At 36.4% G+C, this 17,543-nt stretch overlaps 1 protein-coding gene across 1 annotated transcript in view; it reads left to right on the top strand.

The window, feature by feature from the left end:
* pou6f2 (POU class 6 homeobox 2) overlaps nucleotides 1–6,796 on the top strand; it is an 88,148-nt gene extending 81,352 nt beyond the window's left edge. The window contains exons 10-11 of the mRNA XM_042510685.1: nucleotides 1,165–1,333; nucleotides 5,964–6,796. Of these exons, the coding sequence (XP_042366619.1) occupies nucleotides 1,165–1,333; nucleotides 5,964–6,471 (677 nt within the window). The 3' untranslated portion in view covers nucleotides 6,472–6,796. The remainder of the gene's footprint in view (nucleotides 1–1,164; nucleotides 1,334–5,963) is intronic.
* Nucleotides 6,797–17,543: the final 10,747 nt, after the last annotated feature.

Genomic DNA, 17,543 nt, shown 5'->3' with positions numbered 1-17,543 from the left:
TGGCTTTTCAAAAATTTTATTTACATCTCAGTTTGTTTTGTGAAAGCTTTACTCAGCCGTTCATTATTGCAAAATAGATTGAAAGAGTTTAAATGGTAAATCATGTTTGGGTTGCGACTTCATGTCCAAAGACAAATATGGATCCAGAGGTCAGACCAGTTGCTCGAGAGTGCCATTAGTCTTTCAAACCACTGAGTAAATAGACTCTGTTGGGAATGATGAAGAGATGCTCATCAATGTGGAGATGATGGGACCCGAAGCTGTGAGTGCTCATCCCTCCCATTTAGTCGTCTCGGAGACTCCAGTCCCTCATCTTGCAAGTGTTCACACGTCTGGAGCACGCCGCATACGCTACACGTCACTTATGAGGCACAACGAGATGGCAGCCCCATAGATTTTTGCTTAAATACGCTTGGAGGATTCCTTTAATAATTCATTGATAATGACCAAGATGAATAATTCAGAGGCACAAACTTTGCTTTAGTAAGCAGGATGCCAGGGCACCTGACATTGATGTACAATGTGAAATCACTTTTTATTAGCAGGGAAATTCTTCAAAATGCTTCGGTGAAGTTTTTCAGATCTGCTCAAATGCGGAGATTCACAAACAGCATTTCTTTGTATAAAGAGTTTTCTCTATTGAGCTGCTGTTGTTTGAAGCTCGCTGGAGGTTTGATGGCCTGAACCGTCTTCACACAGGGTCAGATAGATGAAGTAATGTCTTTTAAAAAGGTTCCTTAATGTTTATTTAACTTTAGAATATATGTGTATTCATACAGACGAGATACAAGAAACAAACTCAAGGTATCTGCTTAAGAGCGATCAATCTATTGAATTAAAAAGGTCTTTGTCATGTGCTCCTGTCTATATGCTTTTATTTGTACGATTAAAGATTTACAGTTGTAAGTCAGAGCCATGACACGCCTGCATTCACATCACAGATGAATTTAGTTTGTCAAACATCTCTCAGATACATGTTGCTTAAAGCAGAAGGGCAGAGAGAAAAAATAAGTCCTGACCCAGAGCTAGACTATTTTTTTAAAGTTGTTTAGAGACGATCATGATCACATATGTCTGGATGTTTGCTTCATTCACTCTGCAAAATGAGGTAAGCGACAGAGGAGCAGAGGGCTAATAAAATGAGATGTGTGTGTTGTATTGTAGACCCGCAGACCGCCCCCAGCGAGGTGGACGGGGTCAACCTGGAGGAGATTCGTGAATTCGCCAAAGCATTCAAGATCCGCCGGCTGTCCCTGGGCCTGACACAGACTCAGGTGGGCCAGGCGCTCAGCGCCGCAGAGGGGCCGGCGTACAGCCAGTCTGCCATCTGCAGGTAAGAACAAACAAAGAGGGAAAAACTCCAACAATAAAACGGCTCATTATTTCTGATCAATATGTCCTAATTCTGTCAGAAGAAAGCAGATGAAGTCGTGCAGCCTCACTGACTTGTCTGGTGCCATCTATTTTTCATTTGGTGTTTTAACAGACATTATTAAGATATTAAAATACATAATTGACTATCACCACCCTGACAAACGAAGCTCTCATGTCTGTACTTGCGCTTCTTCCTCTCCCATCCCTTTCACCGGCTGACATGACAGCTGCGCGTTACTTATGCAAAATACATACACAAGTATTACACGAAGCACTTAAAGCATTTAATAATTACTAAGGCCTTACGCAGGCTTCTCCGCTTGAACATGAGAGAGCTTGACGGCGATGATCTGTTAATAAGATTGCCATGTTTTACTGCTGTCACCAGGACAGTTTAGTCATAAATGGTGCATTATATATTCATGAGACAATCAGACAATCAGTGTTTCATCCCCCCTGTTTTTCCAGTTGAATAACGCTTTGCATGAAGACGCCAAATGAGCCATAGTTCCCCTTCAAGTCAGAGTAATTTGGGCTACATCATGCCCAAATGTTATTTTTTCAAGAGAATTAAATAGTAAAAATTTAAATGAAAGGATTTTATGTGTAAGATTAATTAAAAAGTTGATGAAGGGAAATTAATGTTAAATATTTTATGAAATCCAACAAAAATATACAAAACATAACACAGTTTTTGCCTGTTTTGCATCAGTTTTATTTCCCTCCGTTTTCATTTCTTATTCCTGTATTAATTTTAATGTCCCTGTGCATGTGCTTCGCTGATGACCTGTACTGTTTATGTGACACGCTGCTGCCACGCACTTTTAAAAATTTCATCACATCAACATCAAACAGCCGATAAAATGTGAAACAGTACAGGGGCCGGGGTTCTTATGAGGGCCAGCCATCTCTGACTAATGTTTAAAGTCTTGAAATCACACATGAAATATTTACAGCCAGGCATAATTCAAATATTTATAACATACATTAAAAGCCATTAGCTTCAAAAATAAACACTCTGTGGGCTGTTATTCATGCCGTTAAGACAATTTTTTTGTTTGTATGACATTGGACATGACATCCTGATGTTTTAAGTAGAGGGGCAAACTTCACATGCTTTAGTTTAGTTAACATCAACACAGACATGAAGTTTGAGGAGAAACGGGACGTCACGGTAGCTCTGGGGCTCCGGCTCTGAACCCAGACAGTGAACAGACACTGACAGATGCTTCCATCTTGTCTCCTTTCATTGCTCAGTATGTTTCCAGGCACTTTATTAGTTTATCTAAACAGGCACCGGCATTACAAGAGGGCATCATCAAACCAATGATGTGCCAGTTTGTCCTCATCTGCCTCAAATCTGGCTCAGCTTAGCTAATATGAAGATTAAAAATGTGAAAACTGACAACATTTCTCATTTTTATTACATGATTTAGGATAGAAAATGTCATTAAGTTGCTTTAATTAGTGTTTTCGCACTGCTGAGAATTGAATACACCGTAAATAATCATTCATCACTGAAATCTTCCATCAGATATCAGCCATCAGTTGTTCTGTATTTTTATTGTTGTGTGTCGTGTATTGAATATAATGTAAAATACCCATAAAATGTGTCACATAGTTAGGTGCTCTTAAAGAAGAAATTGAGAACAACTAGGCTTAGCAATCAAATACTATATTAGGATAGACACTGTAATTTAAACAGAGTGGCAACATCTCTGACAGTTAAAAAACAGACATATTTCTTACTATGTAGCGTTTTATATCACTACTCCATGATAGTTTTCAACAAATGTCTTAACCCTTTGAAACCTCAGCAACTTGGTTTGATTTCTTTCAAAAACATGGGAGGAAAGCAGCGGATAATTTAAGAAGAAGTGACCCCAAAATTAGCAAAAGTTTAAATACCTGTGAAAGGTGAACGCAGCACAAAAAAGTGGTGACTGTTCAGGTATCCAGAAATTAGACAGTACAAACACATCATAGGTAAACCAACATGAGAAAAGAGACACGTGCTGATGTATAAAAGATCACAAATATTCATTGTTTTTCAGGTAAATCTGCTAAGTTATCTCGATATACTGTAGATTTTAAGTCACGTGTCCAGCCGTGGCTTTAAGCATGTACCTTTCTAAGATTCTGTGTGGTTCCTGACTGTAAAGCTTGAGGCAAACAGTAACTCAGGTCCAAACAAACAGCATGTCTAAGCAGGCTCCTGAGGTACTTTTAAGAAGAGAGGCTGGAGGTGCATTCAGGGCCATTTCTCCCACGCGCTGATGCACTAGAGGAGGGAGTGCATACCCCAGCTGAGCAGCTCTCAACTCATTTTAGTATCTGCGGTTCCTGTTGATCCATGAAATGTCCTGTCTCTGGTGACTCCTCATATTTACTAATGTATTCCCCGCAGTATGGAGCCCTCCTCTTTCCACTGTTTAGGAGGAGGTTATAAATAATACCGCCTGTCGACAAGGAGGAATGCACCAAACGAGGTGTAGAAGCAGAGGAAGTTCGTGCACGCATGGTCATCTCTCCCTCACTGTTGTTGTCTGCAGCGTCTCACCTCGCCATTAAAAACGTCTCGTGTGCATTGTTTGTTCCACCGAGAGCGGAGCAGATCTCTGCTGTCTCTCCGTCAGAGCGGCTGTCAGTTCAGGAGTTGTTTTACTAAAAGCATTCACACACTCATGTTTGTCCCAGAAACACTTTGAGTTGACTCATGTCAACTTTATTCAATAATATTTGTATACCTCCGTTAATAGACATCTGATACTTAATGGAGATTTTATCAGGGTTATTTATTCTTCGCATGTTTCTTAAATCAAGATTTTCAAAAAACAAAAAAAAACCTCAGACCTAGGGGTCGAAGACACTAACAATGTACTGACAGTGTCCACAGTATCCCCGTTATAGTCCACCTTGTTACGTGTCATTCCTCTTCACTCTTCTTTTATTTCCTGTCACTTTTATATTGTTTGCAATGAAATAAGAGCAACGAGAAAGAGAACAGAGAGCAAATTGCAAATGTGGAAGATTACCAAGGTCACATCAAGATGACTTAGTCACACAAAACAAAAAATCATGCAGATACACCTTAAAAAAGGTCCTGAGAGTCCTGAATTCCTCCTTTAATTTTAAAAAAGTACTGTAGTAGTAATAGTAGCTGTAAGAAACTGTTAAAACTGTCATTGATTTGAGTCTAAATGAACCTCTATCACATATCATCCCCATATCTTTCTTTCTGTGTTTCTTGTTGCTCTGTCAAAGGACAAAATTGCCTGAAAGGAAAACTTTGTCAACATCCTTGTTTGATTTAATGATTCTTGTAGTTTAAATCATATTTGTATTATTAATAATTTATGTGATAAAAAATGCTGATACTTGGCATCGGTCAATCGATACGATATTGCCATGCAAAAATATCGTGATGCTGTATCGATTTCATCCCCACCCCTAATTTTGAAGAACATGTAACGCTGTGTAAATTATGTTGTCTATTAGCATTATGTGGAAACGTTGCTTGTTAACGTTTCCGCATGTTTCCGTGCTAACGAACATGTTTCCAAAATGTTTATTGACAACATATTCTCATTTTCTTTTTCTTTTTCTTTTTCTTTTTTTATTACCTTTTTTATTCAAATCTAACCAAATTCACAATAATTTCATAACGTTAACTAAAGTGCTTTTGTTGCCTGAACCTAAGGAAAGAGTCTGGACGGGTACCCAAAGTTCTGGTGTCAAAGTCCTTCAGTATGTACATCCGCCATCTTCTTTCTAAATAACGACCTACCAAATAACATGAACATAACAGACATGAGAGGAATCGTTTTACTGTCAAATATAAGACCGTCATCTTCGTCATATCTAATTCTAACGGTATTTGTTTTTATCACAGACAGAAGCACCTGACAGAGTCATTGGGCTGCCGGCCAGCAGCGTTTTTATAAAAAGCCTCATTTTCCATTCTTACTGTGACTTGCTAAAAAGCGCAGAGTACAGGTGAAGTCAGAATTACGTGTCACATAAAGTTGCAGGAACTTTCAGGATTAGAGTGTGTAAATGTATTCTTATTAAATATAAAATGAGCCGTTGTTAGAGGATGAAAGAAAGTTTGAAAAATGTATTAAATGTACATTTTGATTAATAATTCAAGCTCTTTTTGTAAATAAATGATGGTGCCATATTTAACTGCATGCATTAGTGGATTTTTGTTTTTTTTTATCACCTGAGGGAAAGACGTGGGATATTTGGGAGGAATTTTGTTTTCTTTTTTTGTCTTTTTTTGTTGATTTATGAGAATTTTGAAGAAGGGTATTTAGTCATCAGCAACATCTCCTTGTTCCACTATTGCCAATTTGGGACAGAGGCAAAGCCCGCTGCAGAAAATTATCACACCACTGGCAAGCGTCACCTCCAGCTGCTGCAGCTGAGGTGTTTCCAGGTGCAGGAAACAGGAGTTTGGCTCGGATGTGTACCTGGACGTTAGTCTCAGTCCCTGTGGCATTCTGGTTGAGGAGACTAAAAGGCAGGCAGCTTATCCCTTGTTCTGGCAGGGCACCTAAGTAAGATTCTTTTTTCTCAATTCTCCCCAGACACACCATCCTGAGAAGCCACTTTTTCCTACCACAGGAAGCCCAAGAGAACACTATAGGTAGCAGTCTGACAGGCAAACTGAACCCTGGCCTTTTATATCCTGCCAGGTTTGAGAAGTTGGACATCACCCCTAAAAGCGCCCAGAAGATTAAGCCCGTTCTGGAGCGCTGGATGGCCGAGGCTGAAGCCCGCCACCGATCCGGCATGCAGAACCTGACTGAGTTTATCGGCAGCGAGCCTTCCAAAAAACGCAAGCGGAGGACCTCTTTCACCCCACAGGCGCTCGAGATCCTCAACAGCCACTTTGAGAAGAACACACACCCCTCTGGACAGGAAATGACGGAAATCGCGGAGAAACTGAACTATGACAGGGAGGTGGTGCGCGTCTGGTTCTGCAACAAGAGGCAAGCCTTGAAAAACACAATAAAGCGTTTGAAACAGCCCGACCTCGGCCCGGCTGCACCGATGGACCCTCTCACTGATTCTCTAGAGGAGCTCCCAAAATGAACGAGCTGGAGTGGAAAAGTGGCAGCCATTAAAAACAACAGAGGTGGACGAACTCATCTTGAAGTGAAAAATGCTCTCGAGTCACCCGGACGGACAGTCATGAGTTTGCAAACAAAAACTATGTGTTGTCAGTGTGATTACCACAGCTATGTAAATGACCTTGGCGAAACCAAAAACATGAAAAAAGAGATTAATATCTGAGAATTATGTAAAAACATACGGTGTGCTGTTTTCAAAGAGTTTTAGATCCTGGCCTTACAGACCAGACTATCGCCCAAATTTTGGTTCCCACGAGGAGGGATTTAGTAAAGAGATCATACCAAATCAAAACACTATTTACCAAAGTCTGTTGCATCTGAGTACTAAGAATAATTTTGTAATGTAAATGTGCTCTAAATTTTTACATTTGTACTGGCAAATCTAAGCTATATGTGTGAGGTTGAGTATACATTTTATCTTTGTCTCGCTTACTTTTTTCTTCATTGTTTGTATGTAAATATCTAAGAAAAAAAATACCGTCTTCGAATTGAAATCACACTGATAAAGTTTCTCTTTTTGGACAAAAAAAAAATGAACCTTTGCTGTTAAACAATTGCATAATAATGTTGTTTGCCTCCGATTTGTGTTTCATCTGCAAATATTTTCAGTCACAGTGTAACTTTGTACAACTTTTACAGGTATTTATTAATAATCTCATGAGATTGTTTCAGAGGACGGACGGACAGACGGAGGGAAGGACTTTCACGTGATGATGATGACGATGATGAGGGGTTTCAGTGTCTGTCAAGTCTACTGCAGCTTTGTTTTGAGCTACTGTGTCATTCTGTTGCCAAAGCCTGATAGCCAAAGAACACATAAATTTCAGCTCAAGGACTGGTGAAGATTTTACATTTTTATTTACTTGTCCACACGGCTTTCTCCCCCCTTTTTCTAACGTGTTTTACTCTGTGGGTTAATTAACAAAAAAAGAAAAAAGAAGAAAAAAAAACACGACCATGTCAAACAGCTGCGACAGTGTCTGCTGTAATCACAGCAATATAGAAAATGTCTTTTCTTTTGAGCAGATTTTTGCATGCTTCAACTCAAACCACATGTAGGATTATTTGCCTCGGTTCAAGTCAGTTTCACCAGGCAACCCAAAAATGTCACTGAAAATAACACTTAATTTTACACAATAAACCCTTTAATTAAGCCATTAGATTAAGTAAACGTGTGGTTGAAGCCTGTTTGTTGCCACTGACCAAACTACTGAGCTCATTCCAGTTCAGCTGTTTTTATATAACTTTATTTTTTTTTTCTTCCGAGATAAATATCGTTTCCTTTATATTCTTCATTCCTCTCAGCTAAGTGAAGGTTTACAGATGTTATAATCAACCGTTTAACTGGAAATGTGTTTTTTCTGCACCTATGAATTGCTTTCTACTGCAGTAAAATGCTTTAAAATGTTAATTTTAACACATTATCTGTAAGATTTCAAGTATTTTTTGTTATTTTGGGGGGAAAAAACTACCTGACTCTCCATCACTGTGCACTAAAACTCTTCATTTTACACACTACCTTGTGAGGAAATGTCAAGTATTCGGCTCTCAGAAAAACCCTCACAGGAAAAAGACAACAAAAAAAAGAGGTGAATGTTGAGAATAAGTGTCACATGTCAGAACGAGTGAACTTAATTTGAAGTGAGGCGAAATTTGATGCAATTTATTCAGAATCATGTGTCTGCTCGATATCTGTCCTTCCATGTCACATTGGTTATCTTTCAGTCCCCCGTGCACCGCTGTGTTCTTCTTCACTGCCTGGAAAACACGCACACAAACACACTCTGTAAATGTTAGGGAAAAAAAGCTTTACATGTCTGTTTTTTTAAAAAGAAAATATATATATATATATATGTGAGGGTTTGCAGGAGAGGTAATTCATTTAGTTTGGTGCACAGAGATTTTTAATATAATTTTTATTTTCTATGTGACTTTATTTCCATCTACAGCCACATTTACTTCACACTTTTATGGTTTTTTTCCACATTTATGTTGCAATATTTCATTCAGGCAAATCTTTGGCCAAGAAACTACATGTCCGCCCACCGGACAAACGTGAGAAAGCAGCAGGCTCCTGCAGGTAGAAAACTGATCTGTTCTGAGGCTTATCAATAAAGCTGTAACCAAAACCAAAAAAAAATAATAAATATACAAATAAAAAGAAGACACAGAAAGGAGTTGTGCCTTTGCTCAACTTCTCAATGCTGGACCAAAGCTCTATAGTTATGCACATTGTACAGAGAAATAGATTCATGATGTTGACAATCTTTAAAAAAAAAAAAAAAACGAGATAAAAGAATTGAAGAGTAGAAATGTACAGTAGTTCATCCAAGGTTTACCTCAGTACTGTTCTTGTGAGAATCATACAAACGCCATACGAGCAGCAGCAGGTCGGTAAAAAGACGGACGGTTACTCTGCACTGTGTGTGTCGATGTTCACCTTCAATGTGGAGGGAGAGGCTTGTGTTTTATTTATTATTACGTGACACATGATTGTTTTATTTTGTGAAGTGGTTTTTACCGAGCCACGTGTGACTCTCCGGTCATCAGTTTTTTATTATGTTTGCATTATTTCTCATTCGTTGTGATATTCACCTCTCAGTTTTCACAGACCTGTAGACCCGCGTAGAGGAAAAGGAGATGTTTGCTCTTAAACCCAATTAGGATGATTTGTTAATCACCTTTCAATGCTTTTGTGAAATTTTACTAACACAAATAAACCGGTTTGAAGTTTTGTTAATAGTCGAAAGAACTCGAAACCAAAGCTGAAGAGCCTGCAGAGGTTGGTTTTCATTTTTTTTATAGACTGAAAACTGTACTTAATCTATAGAGCAATATCTGTTTGGTCAGTTAAGCAGCACTTTGTGTATTTCAAAAAAAAAAGAAAAAAAAAAGCTTCAAGTCTGTCACATTGATTTGTACCATAATTAGTAATAAACAATTGTTTGACATGAATTTGTGTCCTGTTTTCAGTTAAATGATTTTTTAAAGATAGATTCTGTCCTATTTTTGTCATCTGGTTCACCATATATATATATATATACACACACACACACACACACACACACACACACACACACATATATATATATATAAAATTCACAAACTTATTTACAAGCTGGCTTAGAACACAAAGAAATAGCCAAAAAACATATTTCAAGAAAAAGCACATAGCATTTTAAAACTAACTTTTTGCTGGAAATTCAAAGTACACCTGGCCCACTTTTGGACCATGAACCAGCATTTGGGAACCACTGTACAGTGTACACGACTTCCAGTGTCATAAACACAAGTTCTGGGTCCCATTAGTCTCGTTAAATGTATTAAACTGTATCAATCAATTAATCAAATTTTATTTAGAGCATCTTTCAAACAAATCAAATTAATTTCAAAGTGTTTTACAGTTTAAGAAACAAAAACAAAAGCAACATAGGAAATAAGCAAAAACTGATCTCAAAAAATAGAAGTATAAACCATACAATTGTGATAGTAAGACATAAAAGCCAGACTTTAAATTGTAGGTTAATTTACCATTGATTAAAATCTTGGAAACGCAGTTTTTTATTTTAAATATAAACATAACAGAAAAACATACTAAAGTCATGCCAATGATTAATTTTATTGTATGTGAACTTATAATTAATTTTAATTTACTTTAGCAAATAGACATAAAATGTTAAAAATTTAATAGATAGATCTGATTGAGATATAATCAAGAGCTGAGTTCATATTTTGTTTGGGGTTTAAAAAGTATGTAAGTTACACAGGTAGCTTTGCTTGCTGCCGAGTTCAAAGGTTTCTGAAACATACAAATACTCTTCAAACATCACTGACTTTTCTTTTCATCTTTCTCAACTAAACACATAAACACAGCGATTGAAAACGTCAAATAAAATCAAACTTGTCCTGACTTTCACTCTCTGCGAGGTCATGGTCAAGTGCATCTTAAATCATCCTTTGCACACCGTCACATTTAAGACGTTATCTGACATTTAACCTATCGATGGCGGGCGGATGAGCTGACTATTTGATGTGTTTAATGAGAGAGGGGGCAACAAAAAAACAGCCTTACATACAATATTTAGCTATTTATTTAGATTTCCTTGGGGTCAGTGGAGAAGAATACATGTCAGGTTTGCTTCTCATCAAAGCTTCATGTGTTTGCTTCGCCAAATAACAACAAGACAAGTGTAAAGAAGAAGAAATATATAAATAAACGCAGAGAAAGCCTTTTGAAACTAAACTCAAAAGTTTGATACGGCTTCCCTGTCCATGATGCCTTTGAAAAACGGGCAGGCTGCTGAAAAGAAAGTAGTAAATAAATAAATAATAATAATAAAAAGCACAGACAACATAAATTATTAACATTAGACTGAAAACTGATGTTCAAGATGCTTTTTCGTCTTCCTTTCAGCGCTCTGCCCCCCCTTCATTTCAAAACACTGGATGTATTTTTGAGTGGTGATGGCTGATGGCTGAGGTGTACACAGCTCCAGTCAGTTATTTGATGTTCTTTTGTTTTTCCATCCGCGCCATTTTCATTGTCTTTCCCATTAACAATGTAATTGTGCAGATGCAGCTCCTGACCCATATCTGTTTTCTCAAACTGTTTGTATTCTGCAGCTGATAAAAGTTTACTTTCTATTCTCTCTGTGTGCAGCAGCACCGCGCTTGCTTTTGAATGAAGGGTAACAGCGCAGTTAAAAAGAAATCCTGGTGCAGAATTATGGAGTAAATGTCAGGGTTTGAGCTTTTTATCAATCATTCTTGGATGAGTGATAAGATGCACAAGAAGTTCCCTTTTGCACACAAGTTTTTAAGTTTTATAGTATCCTAAATTTAAAAACTTAAATCCCCTAAAAAAAGATTGTGATGCAAAAAAAAAAATCCCATTCATAAAGACTCTTCATAAATCCGAAGAAGTTTAAATCATTGGACCCAAAAGCTCCAATGCCAGATTCATTTGGCTGCAATTAGTTTGTGGTAACATTATTAATTAACCCTTTAACCCATTTAAATCATTTTCCATGTGCAGCTCTCAGATGCCTCGGTGGGACTTTTTTTTCCAAAAACATGGGAAAAAGGCAATGAGTGGTAATGAATGTTTCCAAAAATTGCAGGAAACTAGTAGATTTAGAAATTATTTTTTAAAAAGCTAGAGAAAAATGTCTTGGGAAAGCAGTTTTATCAGTGCATTTTTGTTATTTCTATTTTTTTACTTTTTTAAACTTTCTTTTAAAACTTGTGCTCAAAGCTAAAATAATCCTAATAATAATTAGAATCATATAAAAATTTAAAAACTCAACGGCAATGTTTCTTTCCTGAAATTATGACCTGGTTACTAAAAATAACCCACGGACCTTGTGAGGAGTCTCATGTAGGAACTATTTTCTTTCTACCAAACTGCACCCACCAACCATATTACCGGAAGTTTGCATCTACTACCAGCTCAAGCTGACGTCACAGCTCAGCCGAAATCATCTGTAATCATCTCGCACCGTCATGAGCAAGAGGGTCATATCTGCTCAAGTCACCTAGATTGTGTATTTCAGTTTTTATTATTTAGATTAATTTCCCAAGATCCCAACTTGCTGCGCTCGTATGTTCCCGCTCTGTGACCATCGACCCCGCCCTAATGTGCTTCACCTGTGCCCTGTTATCTCCACCTCTGTCGTGTATTTAGTCTGTGTGCTCCCTGCTTCCTGTGCCAGAAGTCCCCGTGTCTGAATAGATGCACACTTTCTTCTGCACGGTGATTCGGTTGGTGGGTGTAGTTCAGAAGAAAGAAAATAGTTCCTTCATGAAACTGCTCACAACAAGGTCTGTGGATTATCTTTATTAACCGCGTCATGATTTCTGGAAAGAGAAGATGCTGTTGAGTTTTTCAAATGTGTTTTTTTAGTGCTTCAAGCAACTAAGTGTCATCTAGTTCCATAATATTGGAGAGAAGGCCGATATCTCTATGGCCGATATCTCCAACACTCTGCAGCTCACACCAAAACAAGCCAGACTGATAAACAGCATTACAGGAAACAGGGAAAAAAGTATTTTTAATTTGGAATTGAATCTTCCCTTTAAGATTGTCCCTGTTGTGCCAGATTGTGATATAGATTAATTTACCTCAATCAAATTAATAAACGGGCTCATGCTTCTAAACCAGATTAGTATGTTGTGTTGCACTGATTCACTCTATGCACTCCTCATAAAACAAAAATTAAATAAACAAACAACTTGATGTAATCTCTATCTTCTGACCTCTGATTTGGATCAGGAATAACATAAAAAAAATAACATAAAAATGCTTTAATTGTAAAAATTTTAGTAAGAGCAACAGAATAAGTGCCCAAATTTCAGAAAAGAACCACAGAAATTAAAGTAATAATTGCAACTTTATTTATGAAGCACGTTTTTAAAACTACTGTGATAAAATGCTTTACACAAAAATAAATGAAAGCAAGATAACAATCATATGGCGTATCATATATTCAGTACAAAAGGTAGTAAGATTAAGTTAGGTATTAAGAAAATAATTAATAAAATCAATTTATAATTTTATCATATTATTAATATCATATTATTAATGATAATATTAATAGTATTAAATAAAGATAAATTGTAATAGATAAGTTTAGTGTTGACTGAGAGACGAATGCAGAAGCAAACACATATTTTCATAGAAAACTATGTTTAAAAATGTGCGGACAAACTATGTTTTCTTCTTTTCTTTATTCAGAGATCTAAGAGCAGTACAGAAGTTTGAGGATTCACTTCGAGCCCTTTGAGTGTATGATGTTTCTAGTACAGACCCACTAAAGAAGAGTTTTGACCTCTGAGTCTTGCAGTTTATTGTTATTTTCTGAACCTGCAGGAGCAGCTGAAGTCTCCTAAAGAAGGATTTAAAGTGAAATATAATTCTTTTTCTTCTATATCCCTTTAACGTCGAGTCACCATATTGTGATGAAAAATGTGTTGAACTGAACTCAAACTGTGGGAGCCATTGCTGCCGTTTTTGACTGTCTAAAAAAATGTTTTACCAAACAGTTGAGCTCACCTTTTATGGTAAAAGTAGTGATGCTAAGACAAAAAAAACAACTTTTTTTATTAAATAAAAAAGGATGAATATTAACTGTTGTTAATGCAATATCTTTAATGTTAATCCATTATACATTTGGTGAAATAAATTATTTTTTTCACCATTTCTGAGACGTCCTGTAATGGTAAATATGTGTGGAAATAATATAAGTACTGGGCATACTAGACATAACATGATCATAAATGAAGATATGTTGGTATAATTACATTTTTTCAGGCATTACAATAGTAAACATTTTAATTTTCTCCCATCTTAACCATTTGACCTATATCAAAAAAATATGGGGAATGTTAAAATAAAATAAAATAAAATAAAATAAAACATCAATTCTTGTTATTATAGCCCAAATGACATAAAAAAGCAGCGTTTTTTTCCTTTCTTTTCCTTGGTGAGGACTTCAGAGGGATACATTTGCAGTATCTCTTCTTCCAAACAGAATCAAAGCTGCGATCAAACATCCCTGTTCAACCTGCATCCAACCTGAAACCGTCCTGAACAGGACGAGAGGCAGGCCGCAGAGAAATATTATGACATGTCTGCGCTCCAAATGGATTATGTTTCAATATCAGTCAGGACACAGAAACGGAGAGGTGGAGGGAGAGAGTGCATGTGTTGGATGCAGATGGTTTTAAATTGCTGCCTTTGTTTTCCATCAGGCATGAAGCATTCACTTTCCTTATCTTTCAGACAATACGCGGTGGGCTGATGTTCTGGGTAAATGAACTGTCGGTGTATCCCTCACCCTCCCGCTCCTCCGCCTTCTTGTTTTCACTTCCTCCTCAAGGTTGAGATGTTGGTACACTGACTGTGAAGCCCGAGCTGCTCAGGCGTCTCCCACTTTGCTGCTCTGCACACCCAGATGCCTCTGGGGGTGCAATTACCAATCCTCACATGCAATCGAGGTTGGCCATGCATATGATCCCTTTTGCTTTCACTGTTGTTCCTGTGTGTTTGCTCTTTTTTTTCCAGCGTTATTAGCAATGACACACTGTGAGGTATTTGCAGGTAGAGGAGTTAATAGCCCGGGTCTTTACAGAGACACCTGTCTGACTTGAGCAGCTGATTGCATCGACTCATAGTCCATTTAACTTTCTAGCAGCCCGTTTTTTGAATGCATGTCTTTAGACTGATGTCTCTGTTTTCCAGCAGCCTCGCCTCTTGTTTTTGTGCTGGACCCCCCCCCAAAAATAAAGTCTTACAAACACTCAGATGGGACTGTCAGAGCACACCTGCATCACACCTGCACATACAGTCCATACAAGGGGGCGATTAAGTACATTTATTTAATTACCAGAGTAAACTTTTGAGCTATTTAACTTGTTTGTTTTGAATTGATTTCAGAGGGAAATATTGTAAGGGTGTAGTTTTTGTTTCAACCTTGGGGGTATGGGGGCCCTCCAGCATACAATTTTGAGCATCAAACACTTAATTCCCTGCATTCTTGTTAATTTCATGCACCAATTTGGGGCCTTTTGGCATGGTGTTAGTATCTTTTGTATTAAAAAAAATCCTCTGCTACTTAATATTCTAAATAATTAGGGGCCAAAATTAGGTCCTATTGTTTCCCATCAGATTCATAGGGATTTTCTGGAATGATTTATTAATTTATTAGTGGTAAAGTTTGTTCATAGACAGTTATTCATGTTTAATTAGAATTTATAAAGACTCACTTATTTGCACTGACATTTCCACTAAATATAAAATAATAATAATAATAATAATAATGATAAGAATTATTATTATTATTGTTATTTTTTATCATTATTTATATGGCATATAACATCAGCATTTCATTGTACTTAATTACAGCAAATTGAACAGTATTCCCATTTACAGTATCAGCTGCTTTCTCTTCAGCTGTACACATACTGACACCACAAAAACAATCGCAAATCTTCGTCAGTGAATAGTTTTAATAGTTTCTTAATTTATTTAATTGGTAAAGTCCAGAGCAGAGTGTGTTTTAATCAGTAACCGTGCTGCTACAGAGATGATGACTCTTCGTGTCGACCTCGAACATCACAACTTTTATTCGAGTCATTATGTCCTCAAGTTTATTTTAAAGTGTATTTATCTGATTTTCACCTTAAACTCACCACACTGAAAAATATAAATGTCCTCAAAAAGAAACTTTATCATGAATTGATCTTTTCAGGTGAGTCCTGACTTTACCGACTGTCGCTTTAGCAGTTTACAGGAATGTATGTTTTGCATTAAGCTCTATTTAGGGACCGTATGAAAGTTATTAGGAGAGCAGAAGGTCAGAAAAAGGGTGAAGGGACCAAATAAAATATTAATAATACTGAGGATGTCATTGCTTTTTTTATGAAGTGAAACCCATAATAGGCTTCAAGCCCCCTCCCAAAATCAATAATTAAAATATATCAATAATATTATATTATATTATATTATATTATATATAGATAATCCTTTACTAAGTAGGGCTGTAGTCATGATTTTATTTTACTTTTTCATATTTAATTAATTGATTTGATTATTCATTTATCATCTGTAAAAAATTTTGATGTTTTAAAAAGCCAAACTAATGGCTGGATTAACCCGAGGTAAAACATTAAATAAATAAATAGATAAATAAATAAATATTGTCGCTGGCTTCAATTGCCCCCCTTTTTTTCTGATTCAGCACATTTTGTATATTCATTTACACATCAATGCCATTATGATTTCAGTTGCTAACATGCATTATTAGTACTTATTCTCAAACAAATTTATAGTTAAATTTTTGTATCCTAAATGATGAACAATGGATATGGAGTCTTTGTCAGGACCCTTTATGTCTCAGAAGTTTCCATCGTCTTTCATAGTTACTGAGTAGGACCAAAAGGTCGGGAGAGCAAGAGTTTGAAATGAGTTTTTAAAAATTTTTAAATCATGATCCCTTAATTGTCGTAACCTGTCAAGCCCCCTGAGCTCTAAACTATTTGTCATCCCTGTATTTCCTGTTTTATTTCCTCACAGGTTTTCCTCCTTTCTGATTACCGCCCGAATGTGTTTCACTTGTGTCTAGTTGTCTCGCCTGTCCAAGAGTATTTCAGTCTTTGTCTTCCCCTCCTTGTTGTCAGATCGTCTTTTTTAGTGATAGTTTCAGTTTTTTCTAGCTTTTCCTGTGAGTGTATGTTTGATCACCTATAGCCTGTTAATTTGGACACGTTTACCTGTGTGACTGATTACCTGCGTCATATAAATAAACATTCATATTTTTGAACTTTGGTCATGTCTTTTCTATGACAGTGTTTTAGAGTCACATTGAGGACAACTTTTTCCAAGAATAAAGTTGTAATATTATAGGAAAAAAGTCCTAATATTATGAGAATAAAGTCGTAGTTTTTATGAGGAAAAAAAACATAACTTCATGAGAATAAGCTTGTAACATTACAAGAATAATAAAAGTCATAATTTTACAAGAAAAAAAGATGTATTTTTAGAAGAAAAAAATGTCTGCATTTTATCAGAATAAAGTTGTAATATTACAATGAGTCAATGTGTCACGCCACACACAGTCACAGTATGTTTATTTCCAATATCCTCTTTCTCAAAAAAATACAACTTTATTCTCAAAAAAATGTGACCTCATTCTTGTAAAATTACAACTTTTTTTCTTGTAAAATTACAACTTTTTTCTTTTTTCTTTTTTCTTGTGTTTCTCATAATATGGCAACTTTATTCGTAATATTATGACTTTATTCTCAAAACTAACTTTTTTTTTTAATAAACATGGCTGTACTTTACTGCGTAAAGTTAAAATACCCTAAACTTTTAGCTTGTTTGCACTTTGCTGCTTTATCACTGCATGGCAAACTGAGTTAATTGGTTTGATTTCAATTTAAAAGAAAGAATGAAAAAAGGGCATCAAGCAACTTTACAAGAGTTGCTCAGCAAATTGTGAGAAATTAGTAGATTTTGGAAATAATTTTAAAAGA

The sequence above is a fragment of the Plectropomus leopardus genome, chromosome 21 (genome assembly GCF_008729295.1).
Source record: "Plectropomus leopardus isolate mb chromosome 21, YSFRI_Pleo_2.0, whole genome shotgun sequence".
Taxonomy (NCBI): domain Eukaryota; kingdom Metazoa; phylum Chordata; class Actinopteri; order Perciformes; family Serranidae; genus Plectropomus; species Plectropomus leopardus.
The sequence above is the reverse complement of the archived record's forward strand: the minus strand, read 5'-3'. Positions and strand labels throughout refer to the sequence as shown.